The sequence below is a fragment of the Odontomachus brunneus genome, unplaced genomic scaffold (assembly GCF_010583005.1).
Source record: "Odontomachus brunneus isolate Ranch 3 - 2012 unplaced genomic scaffold, Obru_v1 Obru_scaffold_086, whole genome shotgun sequence".
NCBI lineage: Eukaryota > Metazoa > Arthropoda > Insecta > Hymenoptera > Formicidae > Odontomachus > Odontomachus brunneus.
In genome coordinates, this window is record NW_022639536.1 from 1,156,055 (window position 1) to 1,167,981 (window position 11,927).

The following is an 11,927-nucleotide window of genomic DNA, read 5'->3' on the forward strand; positions in this document are numbered from 1 at the left end:
TCTCTCTCTCTCTCTCTCTCTCTCTCTCTCTCTCTCTCTCTCTCTCTCTCTCTCTCTGACTATATTTCGATGAGTTCTAGAACGTATTCAATAACCAATAGAAGAATTAGTCTTTTGGAAATTATTTCTTGAAAAATAACTTTTCTTATTGCCGAATGCCGAAAACAATCTAACATACACCAAGGTAAAGTGTTGTAATTTCTTTTCCCCAGTTACAACTGGTCCTGCATTCACTGTCCGACGTCAATTAGTTCGTATGTGCGGCCACCACGCTGCGCGGCGCTACAAGCGACTCACAGCTCGGATCGATGCATTCGAGCAGTGACGTATTTTTTAGATGAATTTATCAGCAATCACGTCGTAAAAAACGAGTTTTGTACGTATCACTTTAGTCCTCGATACAACCAGAAACTTCGTGTTTCGCTCACGAATGCAGAATTTGTGAATGAGCGCGTCAATCGACGTGCACGGGTCGAAATTCACCTCAGCGCAAGTTCTTTTCTTTTTAGCGCGAATACTTTAAATCGACTAACGATCAGCGCCGCACGCAGGGACGACGTTGCCAAATGTACGCCTTCATCGTCATAGGTGTACTCGCGCGCGTGCGACTCACGATTGCACTACTTCGTCAGTGTATCGTCGTCGTTGCTACAGTCACGTTGTAATGGTGAGTACACGTGTTTGGACAAGCAAACTACTTTAAAAAAAGAAGAAAACGCTGCTTAAAAACTTTGCAATTATCTGCGTGCTTCGCTTGTATCGATCGATAACAACGAGGCATTTATTTGCTGAGAAAGTGCAAAAGAACATCTTCAAGTTTTGATTCATCTGCACCAATGGTAATGAACTATCAGAGTAATCGAAACAATATACTTCGAAGTTTTTATTTCAAAGAATGACGTTTTGCTTATTTCCTAGTGGCAAAAATGAGATTCATGAATTAGTAGTGTTCGCTCCATTCGCACTGAGTCATTGCAATCGCGAGCGACTATTCGAATCGCTCGATTCGTCGCAACTTTTTGGAGCGCGAAAAAGGGTACACATTTAAAAAGTCATACGGTGATATCCCTACAAGATTGTGAAGTTACAAGAACGTTGTCAGCGTCATCGCGGCCACCGTATTTCCGTGATGAGGCGCCGTTTACGCATGTTTTTCTCATCGACGGCGTCGAGTCGTCGTAATTGCTAGCCGTGAAAAAAAAACTCTACGCTCGACCGGTCCTTCGCTCATATGCAAACACTAATGACGAAAACGCGAGACTGTATATTAGGATCATGGCACGTAAAAAAACGTAAGCAGTAAGATTTTTAAACAGTATGATAATTGGCGAATCACGATCAATTATTCTTGAACCATAAGAAGAATAATGGATTGTGATTTGTCAATTTACTCAAATTTTAATGCTCACGTTTTTCTCCTTGCCGCATTCATTTTTCGGGCTTGCGCGCCCTGCATACTTGCCCTTAGGTCACCGCCGTTGTAGATCCGGCAACAGTGCGCGTTCACCAGCGCCGCGGCGCGGCGGCGGCGCGTAATCCAAGCGGGCGCGTGTGTTTTTGTATTCGCATCGCTATGCCCTGTGGGTCGGGGCAACGACGGTGGTGGCGGGGTATGCCAATATGGTGGCAGCTGTGCGGCCGAGCGAATGCGCTCTCGAGGTGTATCTCACAGATTACTTGACCGCGTGCAATGGACCGGTCTGAGTGGCCGACGTTAACGTACGACGCATTGATCTCGTAGTTTACGCAACATCGCGAAACGCTATGCGATCATCGGCGATGCGCGTTTGACGTGACACGCTCTTTTCGTCCACAAACCGGGCCGAAAAAAACAGCACCCTGCGCGCGCGAGAGAGAGAGAGAGAGGGGGGAGAGAGAGAGAGTGTAACGGGTAAAGGATTCTCTAGCCCGCTGCGCACGCTGTCACTAGCAATATCCCGTAACGCGCCCTCCTCGTCAAAGCGTCGTTCCTGGATCGAACTATCTTCGTCGCCGCCGCTGCTGCACGTCGTGACGGGATCCGCGCGCGAGGACTCGCGACGCTTGCTTTGTCATGGTGGGTTTTTCATTCTCTATTCATAGAGAAAGAGGAAGCTTAGGAAAAAGAAACGGAGATGCGTCTGAGAGTCCAGAGCACGCGCTTCCCATCGGAGGCGCGTATTATGTCCGTTTGCCTCGTCCGCACGAGAAAACCGATTTAATCTAAGATTCTGCGCTCGCGATGCATATTCCTCGCTCTCGTGGAAGCGACGTCTCACACCTCCTGTCACGCTTTCTGTAATCTTTCGCGTCATGATCGGTATCGCAAATAATCTCCCGTTTATTTTAATCATGCGTTTGTGTAACGTGCATACTTGTTGGAGGATATTACCGTTCTTAATCGTAATTGATTGTAAATTTTCAGTTATTGATTTACATATAATTTTCATATCTCAGTATGGAATCAATTGGTTAAATTATATACTTCTATCTTATGACCATATTTCTATTGCTTGTGGGCAAATCATATATTGTCTTAATTTTTTATTTACCACATAAAATATTTTCTGTTTGTAGGCAACAAAAAAGTATGATGATGGAATAAGCGATGATACAAGTGGGAGTGATTTTGATGATGAAGAAGATCCTGATAAAATTGAAGTACCTGGTAAATTATTATGCTATACCTTATAAATTATACATATATATCTTATTGTCGCAAGGTCTTGGAATTTCTTATTTTGCACAAAATGATGCAATTCTGCATGTAGATTAGAGCACATGTTTCTTTTATAGAAGTTAAGAAATCTTATCCAGATAAAAATTATTCTAGGTGGAGGTAAGGATCTTGCAACTGCAGCGGGAATTGCAAATATCAAGGATGAAAAGCCAGATTTGTCTGCAAGTCCTTTAGCAAAAACACAAGGGGCACTAAATGGTGAGTTTATAACATTTAAAGTTATGAATATCCTTCCTTTTTCCTTATTTTTAGAAAGCATTCACAAAAATGTATTCTCTGAAAATTATTTTTAGCGCTAAACCAAAAGTTTGGTAACAAAATTCCTGGCGGCTTAGTAACAAAACCTGCAGGATTAGGATATGAAATGGGACATGTGGGAGGATCACAAGGTGTTCCACCAGGTTTTGTTGGTATGAACCAACTAAATCAGTTGAGTCAGTTAGCTAGTGGCTATGGTTTTCCACCAGGACTGGCTACTCTTGCAGGCTTCAACCCTGCTGCTTTTCTTCAGCCGAGTAAGCATATTTTTCTAATATACTTAATTTTGCTTGAAAATTAAGATTTTCTTCCCTTAATTCGCTTTCCATATGGTGCTTTCACTTGCACAAGAGTATGTATAAATATGATCTGTGCACATACTTTACTGATAAATTTTTATTAAATAATTAATGCTATATTTATTTATAATTAATTATGTGTAACAGATTTACTTGTAAAATATCTCTATATATATAATATAACCATTATATATACGCATAAAATAATATTCTTATATTGTAGTATTTTTTTATGATGATTGCAGATTATTAATTATACTGTAATCATACTAATGTAAGCCAATTGTTCTTTAGGTATGGACATGAACGCTTTAATGGGCAGTTTTATGGGTATGCCTGGAATGAACATGGGAGTTAATCCCTTCGTTCAGTTCCTTAATCAAAGTGGTATAGGCGGTCCAAATTGGTCTGGACTCTCGGGTATTTACAGTCATTTAATGTCTCGATTCTAGGCGTCGCGCTTACTACAAACGAGTTCCTGTTTTTTTTCATTCTGTCGCAGGCAAGGCTGTGTCACAAATGTGGATGAACTCTGGTGATCCAACCAAACTAATGCAACCACCTATTCCAGAGGAGGAGGAAGTAGATGATGAAGATATGGGTGTTGCCGAGACTTACGCCGATTATATGCCGATGAAACGTACACAAACTAATGTTTATTTCAATTTTCAATTTACAAACTTATATTTGCTCCCAACTAAGATTTGCGATCACTTACAGTGAAACTCGGACGCAAGCATCCGGACCCAGTTGTCGAAACGGCATCCTTGTCGAGTGTAGAGCCGACAGACGTTTGGTATAAGCTTTCCATGTCGGAAGAGACGATACGTTCCGGCGTGCTTTCCGCACTCCAACTTGAATCCATTACGTACGCGTCCCAACAACACGAGCACCTGCTGCCCGACGGTTCACGCGCCGGATTTCTAATCGGCGACGGCGCGGGTGTCGGCAAGGGTAGGACTATAGCGGGAATAATTTTCGAGAATTATCTGAAAAGCCGCAAACGTGCCATCTGGGTATCGGTGTCGAATGATCTTAAATATGATGCAGAGCGCGATTTAAAAGACATAGGTGCATCCAGAATAGAGGTATATAGCTTATGCTTTTGCGTTAAATACATATTGATGCTGTTAATATTCGAGTAATGTAAAAATTTCAATTTTGTTCGTTTATCATGAATATTGTACGAATTTGAAAATTGCGGATAATTACAGAATATTAAAAGTACCAATGGCTAAATCAATTTGCAGGTACACGCCTTGAATAAATTCAAATATGCAAAGATCTCGTCAGCTGTGAATGGCAATGTGAAGAAAGGCGTAATCTTTAGCACATATTCTGCTTTGATCGGTGAATCTTCGCAGAGCGGCGGAAAATACAAGAGTCGATTGAAGCAGTTGTTGCAGTGGTGCGGCGAAGATTTCGACGGTCTGATAATCTTTGACGAGTGCCACCGGGCGAAAAATCTATGTCCTACTGGTAGTTCAAAACCCACGAAGACAGGTACAACAGAATTGCGCGTGAAATCGTCTCGAGCGCACGGATGTCTTTATCTACAATATGAAATTTCTGTAGGCTTAACGGTTTTGGAGCTACAAAACAAACTTCCGAAGGCCAGAGTCGTTTACGCCAGTGCCACTGGTGCTTCTGAACCTCGCAATATGGCGTATATGGTGCGATTGGGGATGTGGGGTGAGGGTACCCCTTTCCCCGAGTTCAACGATTTTATCACCGCTGTGGAGAAACGTGGTGTTGGCGCGATGGAGATCGTGGCAATGGATATGAAGTTACGCGGCATGTATATTGCTCGGCAATTAAGTTTTCATGGTGTGGCTTTTAAGATTGAAGAAGTACCCCTCTCCAAGGATTTCACAAAGATATACGATCACTCAGTGCGATTGGTGAGTTTACCACGTGATAGAAAATGAACTCTTGCGTGAGTCGCTTGAAAAATGCTTTCTATTGCACGCAAATCGATTCCGGTTTCTAGTGGGTAGAGGCGATGCAAAGGTTCCAAGAAGCAGCAGAGTTGATAGACGCTGAGAATCGTATGAAGAAAACTATGTGGGGCCAGTTCTGGTCGGCACATCAACGGTTCTTCAAGTATCTATGCATTGCTGCAAAAGTGAAGCACGCAGTCTTGGTGGCGCGAGAAGCCGTGAAGTGCGGCAAATGCGTAGTCATCGGTTTGCAATCTACTGGTGAGGCGCGCACATTGGAGCAGTTGGAGCGCGACGATGGTGAACTCACCGACTTCGTTTCTACTGCAAAGTTAGTGGCACTTTTTGATTGTAACGAGAACATATCGTGTACCGTTGCTAATAATTTCTATATTTCAGGGGTGTTCTTCAAACATTAGTGGAGAAACATTTTCCCGCACCCGACCGTAGTCGCATTCAACGTCTTTTGGGTTTGGAGCCATCGAAGTTTAGGTTAGAAGACGATGACATGGACGGTGCGAGTGGTTCAGCGGGTGGTAGTAAGAGGAAACCTGTACGTCAAGCGGCACAACGTGCATCGAAAAAGGTACGCACTTGGTCGTCAGAAGAAGAGATAACGGACGAGGAGAGGAACGGTGCTCACAGTTCCGGTTCTGAATTTAAACTGAGCGGCAGCGAAAGTGAAGACGATCATCATACCGACGAAGAAAGCAATATTAGTTCGGATTTCAATCCCTTTTTCAGTGACAGCGATTCTGATGTTGGTAGGTTGATATTATAAATTATTCTGATTCGATCTATTTACTGATTACTTTTGTTTCTTTTTTTTTTGCTAATTTTATCTTCTGTTGAGCGCAATCTATTTAATGAGCACAATTTCTATATATTTATCACGAAATTTTTATATATTAAGTCATTTTATTAAAAAAAAAATTATTGACGAAATTGATATATAAAAGAAAACACTCTTTTAGATACCTCTCTAAAATATTAACTATAAAATATACCTATCAGGCGCCTTGTGTCCGACGAAAGGCTAAAAAAGTCACTCCATTATTTGTTTCTAGATCCCTGGGATAGACGAAAGAAAAAGGGTAATAAGAAACAAAAGAAGCCCGCGAAGAAACGTTTAAGCACGCAGGACAAGATTCAGTCGATGTTGGTGCACAAGTCATCTACTAACAAGAATAAACGTAATGGCGATACCGCCTTGAGCGGGCATATGGGCATAGTAGGAAATATTAATCAGGCGCCTCCTAGAGACGCCATTGAAAGAGCTTGTAGCATGAAGGAGGAGTTATTAGCCAAAATAGAGGCTCTTGGCGAACGATTGCCACCAAACACGCTAGATCAGCTAATAGATGAGCTCGGCGGTCCGGAAAACGTCGCGGAAATGACAGGTAGAAAAGGTCGCGTCGTGCAAACAGAAGACGGTGCAATACAATATGAATCTAGGTCAGAAGTGGATGTTCCTTTAGAAACCCTCAACTTGACAGAGAAGCAAAGGTATCTATCAGTTATTAATTATATCACAAATTTGGCTAAGTTTAATATGATTTTAACCTTTTTTATTTCAAAGTGTTTTTGACATTTCTTCTCAAACAATCTGTAGAAATTTACTTCGCGATAATATCGTGTATTTTGCATTCTTAATATTTAGCAAATTCAACAACATTTACAATAATTTTTTTGTATTGAACATACTACTAATGAATAAGAATTTGTATAATCGGTTTATAAAATCGACTAAAACGAAATGCGATATCAAGGTAAACTCGACATGAGCATGTAAATGATTAATGTAGCAAAAATCTAGTGTGATGCAAAAGAATTTATATAATCGGTTTATAAAATCGACTAAAACGAAATAAATCGATTAAAACGAAATGCGATGTCAAAGTAAACTCGACATGAGCATGTAAATGATTAATGTAACAAAAATCTAGTGTGAGTAAATCGATTAAATGTTGATGCTCTTAATTAACTATCTGTCTCATGTATGTCAGGTTTATGGATGGAGAAAAAACCGTAGCGATTATTTCCGAAGCGGCCAGCAGTGGTATATCGTTACAGAGCGACAGACGAGCAAGAAATCAAATGCGACGTGTGCATATCACGCTCGAGTTGCCCTGGAGCGCGGACAGAGCGATACAGCAGTTCGGGCGAACGCATCGATCGAATCAAGTCAATGCACCGGAGTACATATTTCTTATATCGGATTTGGCAGGAGAAAGGCGATTCGCATCTATTGTCGCGAAGCGCTTAGAGAGTTTAGGCGCTCTGACGCATGGTGATCGCCGAGCGACAGAAACACGAGATCTCTCGCAATTCAATATAGACAACAAGTATGGTCGTACGGCGCTGGAAGCAACAATGAAAGCCATAATGGGGTAAGTAGGAATGAAAGTTTAAAATATTATGCATAAAGTAATGAAGGTAGAAAGATTAATAGGAATAAAATAGCCATGAAAGCGAGCCTTTAATATAAAAATAATTCACATGAAAAATAACCTACATGAAATACATTTTGAGAAAAATGAAGAAATTTTGAATATCTTCTTTTCAAGAAAGAATTTGATACGTAATTTAAGTTAATTGCTTCATAAACCAATCTTTTTAGGAGTTTTTTCAAATTTTAACAATATATTAATTGAAACATATGATCGATGTGTATGTGTAATTAGAAAAAGATTGACCATGCTGAAGCTGAAATAATTGAAGTCAAAATTAGCATTATTTATATGTATCATAAGTACGAAAACAACTTCCGATATTATGTTTTTAATTCTAGCAACCTAATTTTTTTTACAGTTTTTATTGATACGATTTTAACGTTTCTTATTTTTATTTTAAAAAATAAGAAAACGATAAAAGAGATTTGTAGGAATATAAGAAAAATTATAATATCGTTGACCACCTAATTTTCAAGAAATTGATATATAAATGACACAATTTATGATAATGGTTGAGATATATGACTATGCACGTTAATCTGGTTTAGTAACAACCGTAGCTAGTGGGCTATCGCATCCGATATATTCTTTTAGGTCTAAAAATATACTTCAATTAAATACAAGAATTTATTAACTATGGTTGTTATTAAGGGCTTTCACATACAAATTGTCGTAACGTTAACGTAAGACGTACCGTAAAAATTGAATTTATATTAATATTTATATTAAATATTTTCGGACCGTAAGGTTACCATATTTGAGATTACTCAATTGCAATTAGTCAATTTTTACGGTATATTTTACGTTACGTTTATGGCAATTAGTATGTGAAGGTTCTAAGGGCTTCCGTACACAAATTTCCGTAACTGTAAACATAAGACGTAAACTTAAGCTGAAGAACTAATCTTATAATGATGTCTAACTAATCGATAACGATTAGTCCGATTTACGGATGTCTTTGAGACGTCTTTAAAAGATTGTGCTATCTGGGTAAGATTATTTAATCATCCTATCTTTAAGAAGATATTTAATCAAGAGACTCCAAAGAAAATATAGTACATTAGGGATGCGTTTCACTTAGTACTTGCATTGACTGCAGCATTATTCTACCGTTATTTAACATGTAGTGAGAAATATAGTGAGAAAGATAGAATGATGTCGACGCGAACGCAACATCATTTAAGTAGAACGCATCCAAAGTATTACAAAATCACGGATTCAAAGACGGATGTTGAATTAATCAGGATATTACTTTATCTTTGCGTACTCTAGAAGAAGATAGAAATAACGATGTAATTAGAACTTAGAGCCGGTTGTCCTAACTTCTTAGTAAATTAACTGATAGTGGCGTTAAATCATATGTCTGTCCCCTTGTTTTTCCTTCAACTTAGATAAAAACAGATATAATTATTTTATTAACAGATGTAATTATTAACAGATATAATTATTTAATTATCAGTTAAATTACTAAGAAGTTGGAACAATTGGTCTTTAGACTGAGTAACCAAAATTTCAAGTGGTTGAATTCTAGTTACTTCTATATAACAGTCAGTTTTATCATCTATCTTTTTCTAGAATACGCAAAGATAAAGCAATATCCTAATTAATTCTTCAGCTTAAGTTTACGCCTACGGTTACAAAAATTTGTGTGTGGAAATTCTAAACCCAACGTTGCCGTATAATAAGGTTTATTGACAGCTAATCTATAAGGCTGGGAACAACACATATATACACAGACACATACATAAAAACGTAAGTAGTAAAACTGAAACAGTAGACAAATTGACCAAACACAGTCGATGATTCCTTTTATAGTTTAAGAATAATCGATTGTGATTGGTCAGTTTTCTTATTGCTTATGTCTTTTTTTTCTGTGTGTTTGGACCTTAATGATTTTGTAATACTTTGGGTGCGTCCTACTTAACGTTCGTGTCGACGTCATTCTATCTTTCTCACTGTATTTCTCACTAAATGTTAAATAACGGTAGAATAATACTATAGTCGATGCAAGTACTAAGTGAAACGCATCCCTAATGTACTATATTTCCTTTGATGCCTCTTGATTAAGGTCTTTTTAAGGGGATGCTAAAGCTGAAAACTTTACCGATAGAATACTTAAATTTTTGTGCAAAGTTTACATCGTATTGGTTACACAGAATTACATTTGCTTTTACGCAATGAAAGTACGTGTAAAAATAAATAGGAACATTATGTCGCTCGATATGCGACGAAAACGAAGAAAAAATTTTTAAATCTTAAGCTGTCAGCGTAATATTTGCCTAATCCAAAAAGTTCCGCAGTATATACCGAAAATGTGGATGCTCCAAACAGAAAAATTTTGAAGAACATTGCTCTACCTTCGCATCTGCATTTGGAAACTTAAGAACGTCAAAAAAGTTTGCAGAAAGATTTCTACATATATATGTTAGGTTTTCTGTTGAATATAGTAAAACAAAGCAACATACATTCATGTAAGTTTTGTATATACAAGAAATACGAAAAGAATAGCGTGATTATGTTAGTGACGATCGTCATTATCGACATTGTTTGTCATCGACTCTAGTACTCCCTTAAAGATAGGATGATTAAATAATCTTACCCAGATAGCACAATCTTTCAAAGATCTCTCAAAAAGGATCCTGAAGACATCCTTTTAAATATCCGTATAAGTCCCTAAGATATCCCTTGAAGACCTTGTGCTATCTAAATAAAGATCTAATCTGTAATTGATATATAAAAATGCCATAAGGTAAAATATGAAAAAAATTAATATCACAATTATTTTTATAGTAGAGTACATTAGTATGCGTTTATCGGAACGTATATGTTTATAAATATGTACCTAACACGGACAGTTCTAACTAAATGTTAGTACATCAAAGCGCGAAAAACGATTATTTCTTTATGGGTTTTTAAAAATTAATTGATTGTTTAATTAATTAATTATAAACATATTTGATTTATATTTTTTTGTTATAGTATTTTGTTATATTATTACACCGGAGCTGTATATTATAAATTATATTTATATATATTTAATACATAGATTTGTAGAGCTTCTTTATGTTGTATATTAAACATTATAACGTAACTTTCGAGAAATATTGTCGCGAAACAATTACCTTAAAAAGTATAGATAACACTGAAGTTCTTCACAAATTGTTCAACAAGTTAAACATTTTTCTTTTTTATTTATAAGGTTTATTGTCAAGTTTAATCCCTAAAAAATGGATAAAAAAGATATAAAAAAATAAAAACTTTTTAATTAATTTTAGTCATCCATAAGACTTAAACATCTTTTGTTGTAGACTGATGCATGTAGAATGATGCATGGACTACTCATTGATAACAAAAATTAAAAAATCATAATTTTGTGAATTAGTTCATTCTTGCATAACGGGCTAAATAAAATCTGTTTTTTAACTGAATTGTCTGAACTGGTGTACACTGGTGCAAAGTAAGTTAGAGTGAGACAAAAATATTTTATTTCATTCTAACTTATTGTAACATTTGCACCATTTCAGCTAAAGAGAACATCTATATATTTTGATTGCACATAGGTGAAAAATAATAGATACACATCAAGATGTTTACATCGTTTGACGAAATTTTTAAAAGAAAGAAAACTATTCTCGTGTCGCGTTTTTTTTAAATATTAGATAGAAAAAGTTCGCACAAAGTTCCGAATACGTCTATCGCTTAATTGCAAAGTGATCTGAAATCAGAAGTTCTCCTATTGATTGATTTCCCATAAAACATGTTAGTATGATCGTTAGCTGTTATGCATTTTGCAACAGTTTTCTGAATTTGGCCAAGCCTTTCAATTAAATTCTTAGAATTAGTAAACTAGTATAGTATCGGGAATCACTGTTATACTAGTTATTGACTAGTGTTGTATTAGTCAATAAATAATTTATCACATGGAACTTTTGAAATTAATACCTTTTGTTTATTTGGACGAAACGCATAGCATAGCATAGCATAATGTTTCTTATTATACAGTGTGTCCCATAAGTTCGGCAACGGCAAGAAAACTCGGCAGGGGAGCATTTTAGAGAAAAATGTTTTGAATAAAAGTTGTAAGGCTTAAAAAATCGCATTTAATGACAGTAGTTATTTGACCTAAGATGACGTCGCCAAGGTCAGGACAAGGTCAACTTTGCTTTTTTTAGATAGAAATACATATTTTTTATTACGGCATTTTATTCTACGTGAAAAAGCAAACAACTTTTGTTTGAAAAAATTTTTTATACGACCT

The 11,927-nt window shown here is 37.1% G+C and overlaps 1 protein-coding gene and 1 long non-coding RNA gene across 6 annotated transcripts in view; one reads left to right on the top strand and one right to left on the bottom strand.

Moving 5' to 3' along the window:
* The window catches only part of LOC116847961, a 32,428-nt gene that overhangs the window by 13,737 nt on the left and 6,764 nt on the right, over nucleotides 1-11,927 (bottom strand). The gene's annotated exons all lie outside the window — the stretch shown is intronic.
* LOC116847959 (protein strawberry notch-like) overlaps nucleotides 582-11,927 on the top strand; it is a 30,152-nt gene continuing 18,806 nt past the window's right edge. For 3 of the 5 annotated variants that reach the window (XM_032823607.1, XM_032823610.1, XM_032823611.1), the window contains exons 1-13: nucleotides 1,612-2,056; nucleotides 2,557-2,647; nucleotides 2,813-2,917; nucleotides 3,013-3,234; nucleotides 3,571-3,696; nucleotides 3,779-3,916; nucleotides 3,997-4,364; nucleotides 4,527-4,779; nucleotides 4,852-5,177; nucleotides 5,267-5,547; nucleotides 5,616-5,980; nucleotides 6,284-6,722; nucleotides 7,223-7,606. In XM_032823607.1, coding sequence (XP_032679498.1) covers nucleotides 2,054-2,056; nucleotides 2,557-2,647; nucleotides 2,813-2,917; nucleotides 3,013-3,234; nucleotides 3,571-3,696; nucleotides 3,779-3,916; nucleotides 3,997-4,364; nucleotides 4,527-4,779; nucleotides 4,852-5,177; nucleotides 5,267-5,547; nucleotides 5,616-5,980; nucleotides 6,284-6,722; nucleotides 7,223-7,606 — 3,101 coding nt within the window. In that variant the 5' untranslated portion in view covers nucleotides 1,612-2,053. Of the gene's footprint in view, nucleotides 668-706; nucleotides 840-1,611; nucleotides 2,057-2,556; nucleotides 2,648-2,812; nucleotides 2,918-3,012; nucleotides 3,235-3,570; nucleotides 3,697-3,778; nucleotides 3,917-3,996; nucleotides 4,365-4,526; nucleotides 4,780-4,851; nucleotides 5,178-5,266; nucleotides 5,548-5,615; nucleotides 5,981-6,283; nucleotides 6,723-7,222; nucleotides 7,607-11,927 lie in introns of those variants that run through there. The other 2 variants (XM_032823609.1, XM_032823608.1) reach the window with 2 other exon arrangements.